Source organism: Halichoerus grypus, chromosome 7, assembly GCF_964656455.1.
Source record: "Halichoerus grypus chromosome 7, mHalGry1.hap1.1, whole genome shotgun sequence".
NCBI lineage: Eukaryota > Metazoa > Chordata > Mammalia > Carnivora > Phocidae > Halichoerus > Halichoerus grypus.
The window spans coordinates 34083694-34100226 of NC_135718.1; the positions used below are offsets into that span (position 1 = coordinate 34083694).

The 16533-nt window shown below is 40.1% G+C and overlaps 1 protein-coding gene and 1 long non-coding RNA gene across 2 annotated transcripts in view; one reads left to right on the top strand and one right to left on the bottom strand.

The window, feature by feature from the left end:
* LOC144382554 (uncharacterized) overlaps window positions 1-8452 on the top strand; it is a 61556-nt gene extending 53104 nt beyond the window's left edge. The window contains exon 4 of the long non-coding RNA XR_013449676.1: window positions 6776-8452. This is a non-coding gene — a long non-coding RNA (uncharacterized LOC144382554). The remainder of the gene's footprint in view (window positions 1-6775) is intronic.
* The window catches only part of KIF11 (kinesin family member 11), a 42388-nt gene extending 31654 nt beyond the window's left edge, over window positions 1-10734 (bottom strand). Inside the window, exons 1-6 of the mRNA XM_078077358.1 lie at window positions 9763-10734; window positions 3833-3965; window positions 2584-2681; window positions 2418-2496; window positions 1835-2020; window positions 1596-1720 (exon numbers count right to left, since the gene is read on the bottom strand). Of these exons, the coding sequence (XP_077933484.1) occupies window positions 1596-1720; window positions 1835-2020; window positions 2418-2496; window positions 2584-2681; window positions 3833-3965; window positions 9763-9839 (698 nt within the window). The 5' untranslated portion in view covers window positions 9840-10734. The remainder of the gene's footprint in view (window positions 1-1595; window positions 1721-1834; window positions 2021-2417; window positions 2497-2583; window positions 2682-3832; window positions 3966-9762) is intronic.
* Window positions 10735-16533: the final 5799 nt, after the last annotated feature.

The window sequence follows — 16533 nt, forward strand, 5'->3', positions numbered from 1 at the left end:
GCTCCTTGCTCAGCAGGGAGTCTGCTTCTCCCCTGCCCCTCCGCGCCCCCCCCACCCCCGCTTATGCTCTCTGTCTGAAATAAATAAAATCTTAAAAAAAAAAAGGAGTCCTAAATTATACAAATTTATGAAAAAGCAGGAATTTATTTAAAAGAAAGGTATTTAGAGAAAAGAAATATTACTTAGTCTTAAACTCCTTCCTCCAATATATAATTTTTTAAATGGAAAGCTATTATAGGAAAATTTAATTAAAATCATAAAAATCACCCATAATGTCATGATTTTCATTACTTTCATCTTATTTTTCTTCTTTAAATGTATATGTAATTTTTTATAGAGTTGCAGAAATTTCCAGTTATAAGGGAGCAAAGAAATAAATGATCTAATTTTTTTTTTAGGTTTTATTTATTTAAGTAATCTCTACACCCAACGTGGGGCTCAAACTCACGACCCCGAGATCAAGAGTCGCATGCTTTTCTGACTGAGCCAGCCAGGCACCCTGAGATCTATTTCTAATAATTATTTTGTAGGTCAGAGAAACTGATACTCAGATAAATTCACTTATTTCCTTAAGTCACATGTTTGGTTAACTCCAAAACTAGAACTAAACACAAATATCTAACTCCCAATCCATAGCTCTTTTAATTACACTCTGATGCTTCCTTCAAAGACCGGCAGAAAAAATATCCACCTGACTTGGTAAACTGCTTTTCTAGAAATTGGGATTCATTCTATAGGGGGTGCTATCAGCTATGCCCCTTTCTACCCTGGAAAGCCGTGTTAGTGACCATGTCTTCCTATATTAAAATGAAGCCATATGAGAAAAGTTTATGTTTTTTTATATTTTTCCAAAATGTTGGACAACCTAAATATATGTAATTTTTGTCAATCATACTACAATAAAGCTGGAGAAAAAAAATCAAATGAAGCTATCTGACTTTCTTCTAATTCTTATTTAAACCATGGGCTTTCAAACTTTGTTCTAGGTATCCATGGGCACCCCAAAAAAGTGCTCAGGGAAAACCTTCATGAGGCTGAGGAAGTAAGCCTCTGAGCATCCCACCCTCAAATCGACTACAGTAAGCACATGTTAATCTAGGCTCCTGTGTACAATTTCATTTGAGAAAAAATAATCTACTTAAAAAAGTTTAATACTTCTCTAATTCACTTGTCTTTGTTCCCTTTTCAATATTCTTCCAATACTGGTGCTTGCCTCTAAATCTCAAGCCAATTACTAAAGCATGAAATCAAGCATACATACAATCTAGTATGCGACTCACATACTTTGACCCACCCCAATTTGACTTCCCATGTTAAAAAGAAAATGGAGGGGCGCCTGGGTGGCTCAGTTGTTAAGTGTCTGCCTTCGGCTCAGGTCATGGTCCCAGGGTCCTAGGATCGAGCCCCGCATCGGGCTCCCTGCTCCACGGAGAGCCTGCTTCTCCCTCTCCCACTCCCCCTGCTTGTGTTCCCTCTCTAGCTGTGCCTCTCTCTGTCAAATAAATAAATAAAATCTTAAAAAATAAATAAATAATAAAAAGGAAAAAAAGAAAAAAGAAAATGGAGAGGTGGGGGGAGGACACTGGCTTTCTTACCTGGAGTATGCATTCATCAGAGTTGCTGCAGTTGTCCGTTTTGCTGCTCCCTTCTCCAAAATCTGATAGACTTCATCCTTGTTGTGTACTGTAATTTCTTCTAAACCTTTGATTATCACTCCCCTCTGACCAATATCAAAAGATCATCCATTAGTCTGACAAAAAATATATATATACTGATTTCTCAAAGCATCACACATTAAAATCCAGAGACACTTCATTCTCAAAGACTGAGTTACCTTGTTACGGGGATCATCAAACATCTGCAGTCTCTCAGAAACATCAGAAGATGGATTAAGGAGATCAAAAAGTTCTTCATTATAGATTTCCAACAGAGACACTTTGACTGAAAATTCAGTACCATTATCAGTAAGTTTCTCAAAAATTTGATGAAGAGTACGTGGAATTATCCCAGCCAAGGGATCCTGAAATTATAATATTAATAAGGACTAAAATAAGGGAAGAACGCCATTTACTATGGCAGTTAAAACACATATAACAAGGGCCTCTAAATATGAGGGGCACCTGGGTGGCTCAGTTTCCACAATATTCTACTCCAACTATTCTGTCTCAAACAGACCCCTCTCTTACCACTTAACTGTGCCGTATGTATTGGTCCTTTCTCTCCTAATGACGCTGTTTCTTAAACAGGAACTATACCATATACTTTAATTTTGCTAAAATAGTAGTTTATCCTACAATCATGTTTGACATGGGTATATTGATCTTCTCTATTTCAAGAAAGAGGCCTTCTACCAAGTTTTCTATTCAGTTATATTTCAACCACTTTAGAGACAGAAATCTATTATAAACAATAAATACCTCCTCCCAAGTGTACTCTTCATTAGGTGACCTCTCACCTTCCATTGTAAAGGTTTTTCCAGTGCCAGTTTGGCCATATCTGTCAAAATTAACAAAAGTGTTAATTAGAAAACAAATACATGCATCTAAACCTTTCCAGCAATTTGAAAAATAGTGTTTTACTCACGCAAAAATAGTGCAATTATAACCCATAATAACTTCATCCAGAATTGGACAAACAACACTTCGGTAAACATCAATTTGTTTAGTAGAAGCTCCAAAAACCTATCCCAAAAAAAAAAAAAAAAAATCAAAGCAATTCTTCAGGAAAAAAAATACTCCAAAATTACTCACTTTAAGAATTTTGTTTTTAGGGGCGCCTAGGTGGCTCAGTTGTTAAGCGTCTGCCTTCGGCTCAGGTGGTGATCCCAAGGTCCTGGGATTGAGCCCCGCATTGGGCTCCCTGCTCTGCGGGAAGCCTGCTTCTCCCTCTCCTACTCCCCTTACTTGTGTTCCCTCTCTCTCTCTCTCTGTCAAATAAATAAATAAAATCTTTAAAAAAAAAAAAGGAATTTTGTTTTTAGGGCGCCTGGGTGGCTCAGTCGTTAAGCATCTGCCTTCAGCTCAGGTCATGATCCCAGGGTCCTGGGATCGACCCCCACATCAGGCTCCCTGCTCCGTGGAGAGCCTGCTTCTCCCTCTCCCAACACCCCCTGCTGTGTTCCCTCTCTTGCTGTCTCTCTCTCTGTCAAATAAATAAATAAAATCTTTAAAAAAAAAAAAAAAGAATTTTGTTTTTAGGGGTGCCTGGGTGGCTCAGTTGGTTGGGCGACTGCCTTCGGCTCAGGTCATGATCCTGGAGTCCCAGGATCGAGTCCCGCATCGGGCTCCCTGCTCAGCAGGGAGTCTGCTTCTCCCTCTGACCCTCCTCCCTCTCATGCTCTCTCTCTATCATTCTCTCTCTCTCTCAATAAATAAATAAAAATCTTAAAAAAAAAAAAAGAATTTTGTTTTTAATATATTAACTCATTCAGCCCACTAGAAACCATACGACAACTCAGTCAACTGAAACTTGGAATTGTACACTAGAACCTAGAGGAAATGTGTATCTGAGAATAACTTTACATAGTAAATAAAAAAATAATAAAGTAAATAAATAAAAAAAATAAATAATTATTTACATAGTAAATAATAAATAATAAAAGTAGCAGCATTTTAAGAAATAGGTACCAGGAGCACCTGGGTGGCTCAGCCGGTTGGGCATCTGACTCTTGATATTGGCTTACGTTCTGATCTCGGGGTGGTGAGATCGAGTCCCATGTTGGGCTCTGCACTCAGCACGAGTCTGCTTGTTCCTCTCTCTCTGCTCCTACCCCACTCTCCCGCACATGCTCTCTATTAAATAAATAAAATCTTAAAAAAAAAAAAATAGGTACCATATCAAAAGTATATGTTTTCCTTGAGCTCTTGTCAGCCAATCCTCCAGTTCGTACACTAACTTCTTTTCGTACATGATCACAGTCTACTACAGAATGGGCATTAGCTTTCCGTTCTGCCAAATTAAATGGTCTATAAAAAGAAATGTACAAAGTTATTTTAAAAACTCTTAGTTATCAGGTTACAGATGACATTGTCATTAATACCTTAGATAATAACAAAGTAAAGTTTTTTGACAACACTATTGGTGACAAGGATTAAATGGGGGACTAAATGATACCGCTAAAGCAGAATTTTTAGTTTCTACTCCCAGAAATAAAAAATAGGTTTTTTAATTTTCAAAGACATGTAAAACATGATAATTCTGACAGCTTCTTGGAGTAGATGTTAACAGAATTAACTTGTAAAAAAAATGCCAAACTTATTTTTCAGATTTCTGTTTCCACTATTCTTACAGTCTGAGAAAGTTATGTTATGATGCAGTAGAAAGAACATGCCAAATTTGTGTTCAAAATACTAACCTGTCAGTGGATAACTGGCACAAGATAAAAAATAGATAAAAATAATGACTAATACATTGAGTATTTACTATATGTCAGGTACTCACTATTCAAAATGCTTCACATGTGTTAACTCAGTTTGTCCTAGCGGGGAATAGCAACATAAAACAAATGATTATAAGAGAAGTAATGTTTAGGGGTGCCTGGGTGGCTTAGTCGTTAAGCGGCTGCCTCCGGCTCAGGTCACGATCCCAGGGTCCTGGGATCGAGCCCCGCATCGGTCTCCCTGCCCGGAAGGAAGCCTGCTTCTCTCTCTCCCACTCCCCCTGCTTGTGTTCCTGCTCTCGCTATCTCTCTCTCTGTGTCAAATAAATAAATAAAATCTTTAAAAAAAAAAAAAAGAGAAGTAATGTTTAGAAAGGGTATGTAAAGGGTGCTGTAGGAATATATAGCAAAAATTTAATTGATTGGGACAGGGAGGGGTGGGGGGAAGCATGGGTGATGGGAAAGACTCCCAAAGGAAGTAATCTTCTAAGCTAAATTCCTTCTTGGGCTTTCTGTAGAGTGAGGACTCTTGATCCAGTCTGCTTGGGCAATGTAGCCCTGTGTGCATACTTCCCCATTTGAAAAATGGGGCTAAGGAATAGCACCAACCTCACAATGTAGGAAAAGAAATCCTGCTTAGGGGCGCCTGGGTGGCTCAGTGGGTTGAGCATCTGACTCTTGATTTCTGCTCAGGTCATGATCTCAGGATCGTGGGATTGAGCCCTGTGCTGGCTCTGTGCTGGGAATGGAGCCTGCTTGGGATTCTCTCTCCCTCTGCCTCCCCATGCCCTTACTCGCTCACACACATGCCCCCTCTCTCTCAAAGAAAAGATATCCTATTTAGTTTACAGTTTCCCAGTGGCTCCTACTGTGCTTGGCACATAGGAGGCATCCTAATATCTGTTAAACTACATACTTAATAAATGTCATCCTAAGAGGAATGATGGAAGAGCTGAAAAGAACCATAGTCCACGAAGTGGCATCATTCAGATATGCATATACCTAACACACATCTGGGCCAAAGAGAGAAATGTACTCTTGACCTGAGTTCATTTTTCCCATTCAGTATCACATATTATGAAAGGAAATGGCAAATAGGAAATTATCTTTCTCCTCATCACTAGACAAACCAAGTTGCTGTTTATTTTAAAAATGATACCTCAACATCCTCTGGCATGTCCCATCCCTAGTATATTTTTGACAGTCAGAAAACCAAATTTGTGATCCTGGGAAATTTAACTCACCAACTTCCTGGTAATATATAATAATGCTATCGATTGTCAAATGTAGTGAAACCTACAGAATGCACATAACCCATGACATGCAATATTATTAAAAGTTCAACAAACCTAAGTCAAAACCAACTTATACTGAGGTAGGCCAAGAGTATCAAGTAGAATGAATTGCTCTCATGTGGTTAAAGGTTTTGCAATTAGTCTATATTCTTAGCATCTCTCAACTAATCTCTTTGCCTGGATGTGTGATGATGTTAACCACATGAATACCCTTCAAGATGTCACAACCAAGTCGTAGATAATCACAAAGATTACACATTTCTAAAAGTTATCAAAACTCCCACTGAAGAGCTTTAAGGACTATTTGTACTATAATAAAAAGTATTGCAAAGCCACTATATTCCTAACCAAACTTCTCTAATTAGAAATTGTAAGGTTCCTGTTAATGATGTTAAACCCATCAATTTGTTGGCCTCACTACAGTTACATTACATTCATTTATTCATTCCATAAATATTCATCTAGTACTTATTATGTGGTAGATATTTGTTTAGGAACTGAAGATATACCAGTGAACAAAACCAAGTTTCAAAAAAAACCAAAACACCCAAGTTCCTATTCTCAGGGAGCTTTTATCCTAGTGTTATAAATAGATACATCAAAGTAAATAAAACAGACTAAGTGGGATTGGAATTAATGATGGGGGAAAATGGGCAGTTGCTATTACTATTTTAGGGTGGTCAGGGAAGGCTTCTCTTCTCTGATATTTAATGATATTTAAGCAGAATCTAAAAAGTGAGGGAGCCAGTCATGTAGCTATTTTGGTGGGAAAGCTTTCTAGGCAGAGTGAAATTGCAAAGGCCCTGTGGTAGAGCCTGGTAGATTGGGGGGGGGGGGGCGGTGCCCACAGGGGAGTTAAGTAGGGTGTAATAAAGATAGCCAGTAGTTAGATCATGTGAGGGGTCTATAACCTTCAATCTGTGAGCCAAACCTGGCCTTTTTCATACCAGAGACCTAGAATGATTTTTACAATTTTAAAGGGTTGTTTAAAAAAAAAAAAAAAAAAAAAAATCAGATACTGCAGTGGTAGCTGTTCTTTAGCAGATTCATTCCACCACTGAAAACCTGAAAACAACGGACCACACAGTCTTACTGATTTCAGGTAAAAGATGTCCAGCAAAACAGCAAGCACCAACAAACATAGCCCAGGCAAGAACTGTGCAGCAGTTGAGATCAGAAGCCTCCATAAAAGAACAAAGGTTTCAGTGGCATCATCGGACCTTATGTTCTACTGTGAGGAGCATGCCAGGAGTGACTCTTTGCTGACAGGGATACCAACTTCAGAAAATCTTCTCAAGGATAAATCTGCATCATCTTAAACTGGAAGAATGAAACAGTTCTGTGTCTCTTCCTAACAAAGCTAATTACAAGCAGCTCCTTAAAGAGATCGACCTTCAGCTTATTTGGTAACCACTGCTAATAACTAAAATGCTTTGAACTTGGAATAATGAACTCTGAAGTCTTCATTTTCCAAGTTGTCCTTTCTCTAAAATATCCTTTGCTGATTTAATACAGCATTAACAGTCTTGTTCTCCGTTTGGTAACTATAGCATCACATTGGGTTACTGTTTAAGGAAAGCTGGTCTGGGCCTTTTTAAAAACACAATTAGGGGCGCCTGGGTGGCTCAGATGGTTGGGCATCTGCCTTTGGCTCAGGTCATGATCCCCGGGTCCTGGGATTGAGCCCTTCATGGGGTTCCTTGTTAGTGGGGAGTCTGCTTCTTCCTCTCCCTCTGTCTTTCCCCCTGCTCGTGCTCTCTCTCTTTCTGTCTCAAATTAATAAATAAAATCTTTAAAAAAAATAAAAAATAAAACACAATTATACACTTTTAAAATATATGAATGATTCATAAAAGTTCAGATCTAAATTGCTAAAGCACTTGTCTAGATTCAAATGCCAAAATTAACTTAAATCCTAAAACCTTTATATTATGTTCTTAATAGGACTTATGCTAACCTGCACACTTATACAAGGGGGAGGAATGTTTTGCATATATGTCTTTGTATATACATATATCAAAGCCTATTTCCTTATTAAAACTTCTCTCTATAAAAACTATCAGTTCCTCAATTCCAGAAATTATATCTTTCTCTTGAGCTGTGTATAGGTAGAATAAAAAATTCTCTTCATATAGTTATAATACTAGTAAAGGACATAATAAAGATTGTATTCATTGTAAGTAAGTAATAAAGTCATCTCTCTCGTGAAATCTTGCTGACCTCTTAGGTTACAATAAACTGTGCCAATTAAAAATGTAAAATTAAAAAAAAATCAGAGAATATGTGACAGAGACTACATGTAGCTTGCAAAGCCTAAAATACTTTAAAATATTTACTATGTGAGCCCTTTACAGAAAAGATTTGACAACCTCGAGGGCCTCATAAGTTGTTTATTTACTGAAGCTTAAGGACATATTTGCCCTAGGAAAGATATTTGAAAAAGAAAAGAAAGCATGAAAAGAAAAACATCTCTTTATACAAAAATTACTGTAAATAATTAGACACAACCTAAGCACTTTTCATGAATGACAAAGTAAAAGAAATCTCTTTTTAGGTAAGACTTGAAATGTATGGGGATAATAAACATGAATAATGTTTAATCTTGGGGAGAGGAAGGGGGCTGGAGAGGGATACAATGGGGCTCCAATTGTAATGATTGTTTTGTTTCTAATTTAGGTGATGGACACACAGATGTTTGTTACTTTGTTCTCCATAACTTTTTATAGGTTCTGACATATTTTGTAACTAACAATAAAAAAGAAAATTAAAGAAAATAAAACCATCCAGAAAAAGCAGTATTGTCTAGCCTTATTAAACGATCAAAATAATCTAAAACTTTGCGTCTGTGGGGGCCTGGCTGGTCAGTAGGTAGAGCATGCAACTCTTATCTCTGGGTTGTGAATTCGAGCCTCACACTGGGTGTAGAGATTGCCTAAAAATAAAATCTTTAAAAAATAAATAAAAATTTGCGTTTTTTATTACAGGCTGTTATTTTTTTTTTCAATCTTCAAAACAAGTAACTGTTAACAGAAGCTCTAGAGTACAACTAGTAAGTGGTCGAACTTAAGGTTACCATCAAATTTCCTCTCTGACACCTAGTTCAGAAAGCTAGCTATTATCTTTGACATCTACAATTCAAGTCACCAAAGCTGAGGAGGCAATAATTTAAGACAGTTTCTTCACACATTTTTAAAATAACCCCTTTTTAAAAATTTTAGAACTTTTGGATTTACAGAAAAGTTGCTGATAGTTGGTAGAATTTTTAAAACAACAGCAACAAAAACAGACACACAAAACACACAGACCAGTAAACTGTGGAGGGCTTCTAAAAAGCTGAATAAATCAATCTCTAATTAAGCAACAGTTTGTATAACGAGTATGTTCTTCCTCTACTAATTTTGAAATTGGGGAGTTATTTGGAAATCAATCTGGGGAGAGCTGAACACCTCCACCCCACTCACCCCGAAGAAACTATCTCCCTTGGTCTAAGACCATGTTGCAGTACAATCAGAAAGCTATACTGGCTTAAGTTGTCTCCTTTTAAAAACATAAACTCACTCTATAAACTAATCTTTAAAATTTAAATATAATGATGTTTTCTTGTTTGGTAGGGATTAAGAAAACATTTTATCTACAAGAAAGAGAACAAGTGATCGATTGTGCTTTTAGAAATGATGGAGAAGACGGTAATCCCAACATCAGTACTAAAACATCTGCAAAGTAGGTATGCAGTCTTTCTTATTTCCAAACTGAGAAACTGCAAGAAGTGGCATATACAAGTGCCACCTAAATCTTTTCCAACATTAGTTTTTTAAAAGAACATACTTTTCCCTAAAGACCCGCGATCAAATTCGCCTTCTGAATAGCAGTTTAAAATATAACCTCCTATACGAATACCCTTTCTTCGGAAACAGGCACTAATTTACTCACAGCAATCTGGTGTCATTTTTATGGACCGAACGCGGAAAACTGCGAAACAGGAAGGTTTGCTCCCCGCAGAAACTGCAAACAAAATTCCTCTCTCCGGACAACACAGGAGGGAGCCTAGCAGCAAAGCCCCGCACTCCCAATCCTGCCGGGTTCGCCTACCTGCATCTCACCACCACCTGGATGTTCTTTCCCTTCTCCTCTTTCTTCTTCGCGGAGGAATTCGGCTGGGAAGCCATGACGATCCCCGCGCGAAGGTCGAGGCCTGGCTGTGGACTCGGGAGCTGTGGGGCGCGGAGGGGCCCTGCGGTCGGCGCGGCCCGGGTGCCCACCTCCCCCGCCGGGTACTGACGTGGCTGGGGAAAGCCACGCGAGCAGCTCGACGTCTCCGCTCTCCACCAGGGGCTCTGACTGACCGAGGCGCCTGTCCCGCACTAGCGGGAGCCTCGGAATCACCAATATCGTCTCCGCCCGAACCTCGGAAACAGAGCAACGACTCGGCGCCTCAATTTGAAAAAGGAGCCGAGACGCCGAGCCAATAGCAGCGCCCTGGGCGCGCGGGGCACCATGGGACGCGGTGTCGTCACCAGGGCCCCCGCCCTCGGGGCGTGGCCCGCGGGAAAGTAAAAAGCTGGTCTGTCCTTACTCGCCTGGAACTTAGTCCGATGGGGGAGACGCGCGAGTAAACACTGTGACTCTTCAACGTGACCTTGTCCAAGTTACATAACGTCTGTAAACCAAGATTTCCTCATCTTCAAAATGGAAATAATAGCAACCATTTCAGAGGGTTCGGTGAGAATTGAGCTAGCGCGGGCAAATAGCTTAGACTAGGACATGTAGTGTCAGGAAAGCTGGCCATGATTATAATTATTAGCGAATTGTACGACAGTGTTATGGAAGCACATAGGAGAGGTCCAAAGCGAGCCCCTTTCTCGGAGGCAGCGTCCAGAATAGCCTTGAGTAACTAGGAAGTGTTAAGAAATAAGGTTACCACGAGTACCAAATCGCGATGAAATGGATGTTAAATGTCACTTTTAGGACTCTGAATTTATCCTTTAACTGATGAGAAGATGTCACCGTTAAACGATTCCAAGCAAAAGGCAGTACTGCACTTGCCTTTTCGGACTACCATTCCGGAACGACTGACGCAGGCTCAGGGCGCGCTTCGCTCCCTCTACGTGGCGCCGCATCCCCCTCCCTTCCCCCGGGGCGTCTCAAGGAGTTTGAGCCAGCGCTCGCAGCCGTCAGCCTACAAATCCCAGCAGGCTCCGCTCCTTGGGCCCCGCCCCCGCTGGGTAACTTCCGGCTTTCCGTAGACGTATTGCGAGCGACCTGGCGCTGTTAGGGGTGGCTGGACAGCTTCAGGTGTAGGACCTGGGCCCAGGAAATACTGAATCATGGGCCTATGCCGTAGTCAGCTCAAGGAGCTGAGCTTCTGGGTCACACTTAGCCCACAGGAACCTAGGTATCATTTAATTTTTTTAAGGGCCAGATGGAATGGAAAACTCTCAGGCGCCTTTTGTGTTCCTCTACTTACTAACTTCCTGCATTCCCCCAAGGAGACGTCTCAGTGTACAGCTCGGATCGCTGGTCACCTTCATTATGCATAGCTAGGTGTCTACTGTTACCTGTGATGGCTCACCAGCATCTCAAAGTGGACCTGTACAAAACGAAACTCTTTATCCCCCTCACCACCACCCTAATCCTCATCTGGACCCAGGCACTAACCAGACCTTTGATTCCTTCGTCCTCCACCACAACCAGTGCACTCCTGTTGGTTTTACTGCCTCCGCCATCACTCTAGGCCAAGTCTCTCTCTCTCTCTCTTTTTTTTTAAATTTAAATTCAATTAATTTCAGAGGTAGAGTTCAGTGATCCATCAGTCTTAAATAATACCCAGTGCTCATTACATCACATGCCCTCCGGTCCGTCACCCAGTTACCCCATTCCCCCCACCACCCTCCCCTTCAGCAAACTTCCAATTTGTTTCCTATGATAAAGAGTCTCTTAATGGTTTGTCTCCCTCTGTGATTTCCTCTTGTTTTATTTTTCCCTCCCTTTCCCAATAATCCTCTGTTTTGTTTCTTAAATTCCGCATGAGTGAGATCATATGGTATTTGTCTTTCTCTGATTGACTTATTTGGCTTAGCATAATACCCTGTAGTTCATCTATGTTGTTGAAAATGGCAAGATTTCGTATTTTTTTTTGATGGCTGAGTAGTATTCTACTGTGTGTGTGTGTGTGTGTGTGTGTGTGTGTACCACATCTTCTTTATCCATTCATCTGTTGATGGACATCTGAGCTCTTTCCATAGTTTGGCTATTGTGGACGTGGCTGCTATAATAAACATTGGGGTACAGGTGCCCCTTTGGAGCACTACATTTGTATCTTTGGGGTAAGTACCCAGTAGTGCAATTGCTGGGTCATAGGGTAGGTCTCTTTTCAACTTTTTTTTTTTAAAGATTTTATTTATTTATTTGACAGAGAGAGTGATAGCGAGAGCAGGAACACAAGCAGGGGGAGTGGGAGAGGGAGAAGCAGGCTTCCTGCCGAGCAGGGAGCCCGACGTGGGGCTCGATCCCAGGACCCTGGGATCATGACCTGAGCCGAAGGCAGACACTTAACGACTGAGCCACCCAGGCGCCCCTCTTTTCATCTTTTTGAGGAGCCTTCATTCTGTTTTCCGGAGTGGCTGCACCAGTTTGCACTCCCACCAACAGTGTAAGAGTGTTCCCCTTTCTCCGAACCCTCACAACATCTCTCATTTCCTGTGTTGTTGATTTTAGCCATTCTGACCCGTGGAAGGGTGTATCTCATTGTGGATTTGATTCATATTTCCCTGATGCTGAGTGATGTTCAGCATTATTTTATGTGTCTGTTGGCCATCTGTATGTCTTCTTTGGAGAAATGTCTGTTTATGTCTTCTGCCCATTTCTTGATTGGATTTTTTGTTCTTTGGGTGTTCAGTTTGGTAAGTTCTTTATAGATTTTGGATACTAGGGGTGCCTGGGTGGCTCAGTCGTTAAGCGTCTGCCTTCGGCTCAGGTCATGATCCCAGGGTCCCGGGATCGAGCCCCACATCGGGCTCCCTGCTCTGCAGGAGGCCTGCTTCTCCCTCTCCCACTCCCCCTGCTTGTGTTCCCTCTCTCGCTGTGTCTCTCTGTCAAATAAATAAATAAAATCTTAAAAAAAAAAAAAAAGATTTTGGATACTAGCCCTTTATCTGATAAGACATTTGCAAATATCCTCTCCCATTCTGTCAATTGCAGGCCAAGTCTCTATCTCTTCTCTGAAACACTGTCCTTAACAAGTCTTCCTACATCGGCTCTTTTCTCCTCTCCCCACTGCATTCACTCAGCAAAGGGAAGGATCCTTTAAAAGAATCAGACCATGCCCTTCATTTACTTTTTAACCTCACAATAGCTTCTCATTGAACTTTGAATAAAATCCAAACTCCTGACCATGTCCTGTGAGGCCTTCATTATACCGCCTTTGCCTATCCCAACATCAACTCCAGCTACTAACCACATAGCTCACTACCGTGCTCCAGAGCTTCTAAGTGCTCTCTTGTAGACAGGCCTTTGCATTTGCTGTACCCTCTGCCTGTATCTCTTTTAGTTTGGTTCTTTCCATGATTTACTCATTCTTATCCTTCAGATCTTAGCTCCACTTTCTCTTTTAAAAGGCTTTTCCTGGCCACCCTATCTAAAGTATTTTACTCCTGTTTCAAGACTCTGTTTATTTCCTTCATAACACATATTACAGTCTGTGATTACATTGTCAATGTATTGTCTCTCTACTCTGCTAGAATGTAAATTTCATCAGGGACTGTGGATTGTCTTATTCAGTGTTGTTTTCTTGGTGTTCTTTAACACAGCCTTACACAAAGTAGTCACTCAATAAATATATGAGGGCTGGAAGGAAATTACTTAACCTTTCTCTACTTTGGTTTCCTTATCTGTATAATGGACATAATAATGATTACTATTATTGTGAAGATTAAAATAATAATATATATAAAGTGGCTAGTACATGGTAGACCAAAAAAAAAAAAAGCTAATTTCTTCTTTTTTTCTCAGGAAATACCTGAACAATGTTTATATTAACAGTCATTTGGGTCAATGCAAGAAATTCCAGGGTCTCCATTTGGTAATAGTTATAGCTTCCATTTGTCTAGAGCTACAATGTGTCAGACTCTATGAAAGGTTTTGTATGCATGATCTCATTTAATCTTCAGAACAATTCTCTGAAGTAGGAACTATTATTTCTCACTATTTTATCAATACATAGGTCAAGTAAGTTTATTGTCTGTACTCACACAGGTAATAAGTGACAGAGAAGGAACTCTGAATTCTTTCTGATTCCAAATCACAGGTCATTCATTAACTGCTATCTCCCCCACCTATCTTTTCTTGTTCTCAGTGCACATGCATTCACTTTCATCACACCCTTGTTGAGTGCTTGACTATGGTCCAGGCAGTGAAAAGATAGGCTATATTATAGTTCCTGCCCTCAAGACTAAGTCTGATGGAGACAGCCAGGGTCTAATGGACATTTGTAAGAGGTTTGTTACACCACACAGGTGGCTCTCTCTGATACGGTATTTTGTACTGCCCCAGTAGAGCCCAAACTACTCAAGCTAATCCACACTTCTCTCTTGAAAGTCTATCTATGATTAGAAAATAATTTTAATATTCTAAGAATAGTTAACCTGGATTTCACCAAAGCAACATCACTGCCCATGTGTTTGGTCTGGCATTTTCCTTTCAATAGTGTGTGTACTTCTTATATAAGTTAATTGATTTTTTAAAAATAAAACATGGACATTGTTCTGAGATTTAAATAGTATAATAGATTAAATAGATTTAAATAGCCTGGGTGGCTCAGTCAGTTGAGTATCTGCCTTCGGCTCAGGTCATGATCCCAGGGTCTGGGATCAAGCCCCACGGCGGGCTCTCTGCTCAGCTGGGAGTCTGCTTCTCCCTCTTGCTCTCCCTCTGCCTGCAGCTCCTTCTGCTTGTGTGCGCTCTCTCTCTGTCAAATAAATAAATAAAATCTTTTTTAAAAAATAGTAGTAATTGGCTTATAACAAAAAGGTATTTCCTTACCTTATCCCACTCCAATCCCTCCAGGTCTCTACTCCAGAAGCAACAACTTTCAATTTGTTTTAGCTATTTTTTTCTAGTATTTACACATTTCCATTTTTGTAAGGATTTGTATCTACTGTTATCTTTTGATTACTCAACTTTAGACTTTATTTATTGACTACTTATTATGGAAGATAAGGATTTAGTTATCAAATGTTATGATCCCCTCTACTTTCCCTCCCTCATACATCCAATATTACGATGTTTGTTAAATCAAAAATCTATATTTAGGTTATTATGCCTATTCATAGCTGAGCATTTCAGACTAGTGAGATTATGTTTTCTTTCTTTTTGTCTATCCTAAAGTTAATAACTGCCTGGTTTTGTTTGCTTATTTTTTCCTTGTGCATTTCCAAATTCTTCCTACAGCTCCCAATAGTCTCTTACTAAAATTTTCCACCAGGGCGCCTGGGTGGCTCAGTCGTTAAGCGTCTGCCTTCGGCTCAGGTCACGATCCCAGGGTTCTGGGATCGAGCCCTACATTGGGCTCCCTGCTCCGCGGGAAGCCTGCTTTTCCCTCTCCCACTCCCCCCGCTTGTGTTCCCTCTCTCGCTGTGTCTCTCTCTGTCAAATAAATAAATAAAATCTTTAAAAAAAATTTTTTTTCCACCAATTCAATGCATCAGAAATCTATTAGTTTCAAGTTGTTTCTAATTGGATTGCTTACTCTCTAGACCTGCAGCCCAGCTGCCATCCCCTTCTTTCTTTCTTATCCTTCTTTCTTATCCCAGGAGTTCCTTTTGCCTTTTTCCTGGGTTGGATATGTTTTCTGGATTTCATCTGTGTATTTTTTCTTGGTTTACTCCATTATTAAATGGATCACATCCTGAAAAAGAGTGTAGAGGAGATAAATTGCTTGGGAACTTGCTTGTTTTTATTCTACCCTGACATTTGATTGCTAGGCAGATTATATGGAGAATTCCAGAATCTAAGTATTTTTACTTCAGATTTTTTTCAGGGTGTGTGTGTATTAGTTACTTATTTAAATTTATTATGGCTGCTATAATAAATCTCCACAAACTTGGTGGTTTAAAACAACAAATTTATTTTTTCTTTCACAGTTCTAGAGGCCAGAAGTCTAAAATCAATTGCAAAACTGTCTGGCCATTCCTAGACTTACCACCTGACCCAGCAATTCCACTCTTAGGTATATACACAGTAGAAATGAAAACAAATGTCACATAAAAATCAGTACGCAAATTATTCATAATAGCCAAAAAATAGATAAAACACAAATGTCCATTCTTTCACAGTTCTGGAGGCCAGAAGTCTGAAGTCAAATTCACAAGGTCAAAATCAACATATCAGCAGGGCTGGGCTCCTCTGGAAGTTCTAGGGGGAAAATCTGTTCCTTGTGCCTTCCAGCTTCTGGTGACTGCTAGCATTCATTGGCTTATGGCACATCACTGCAATCTCTGCCTCGATGCCTTTTTCCGTTCTGTGTCAAATCTCCCTCTGACTCTCTCTTATAAGGATACATGTGATTACATTGAGGGTTTATCTGAGTAATCAGGGATAATCTCCCCATATCAAGTTTTTTTTTTTTTTTTTTAAGATTTTATTTATTTATTTGACAGAGAGAGACACAGGGAGAGAGGGAACACAAGCAGAGGGAGTGGGAGAGGGAGAAGCAAGCTTCCCACTAAGCAGGGAGCCCGACATGGGGCTCAATCCCAGGACCCTGGGATCATGACCTGAGCTGAAGGCAGACGCTTAACGACTGAGCCACCCAGGCGCCCCCATATCAAGATTCTTAAGCATATCTTCAACGTCCTTTTCTGCTGT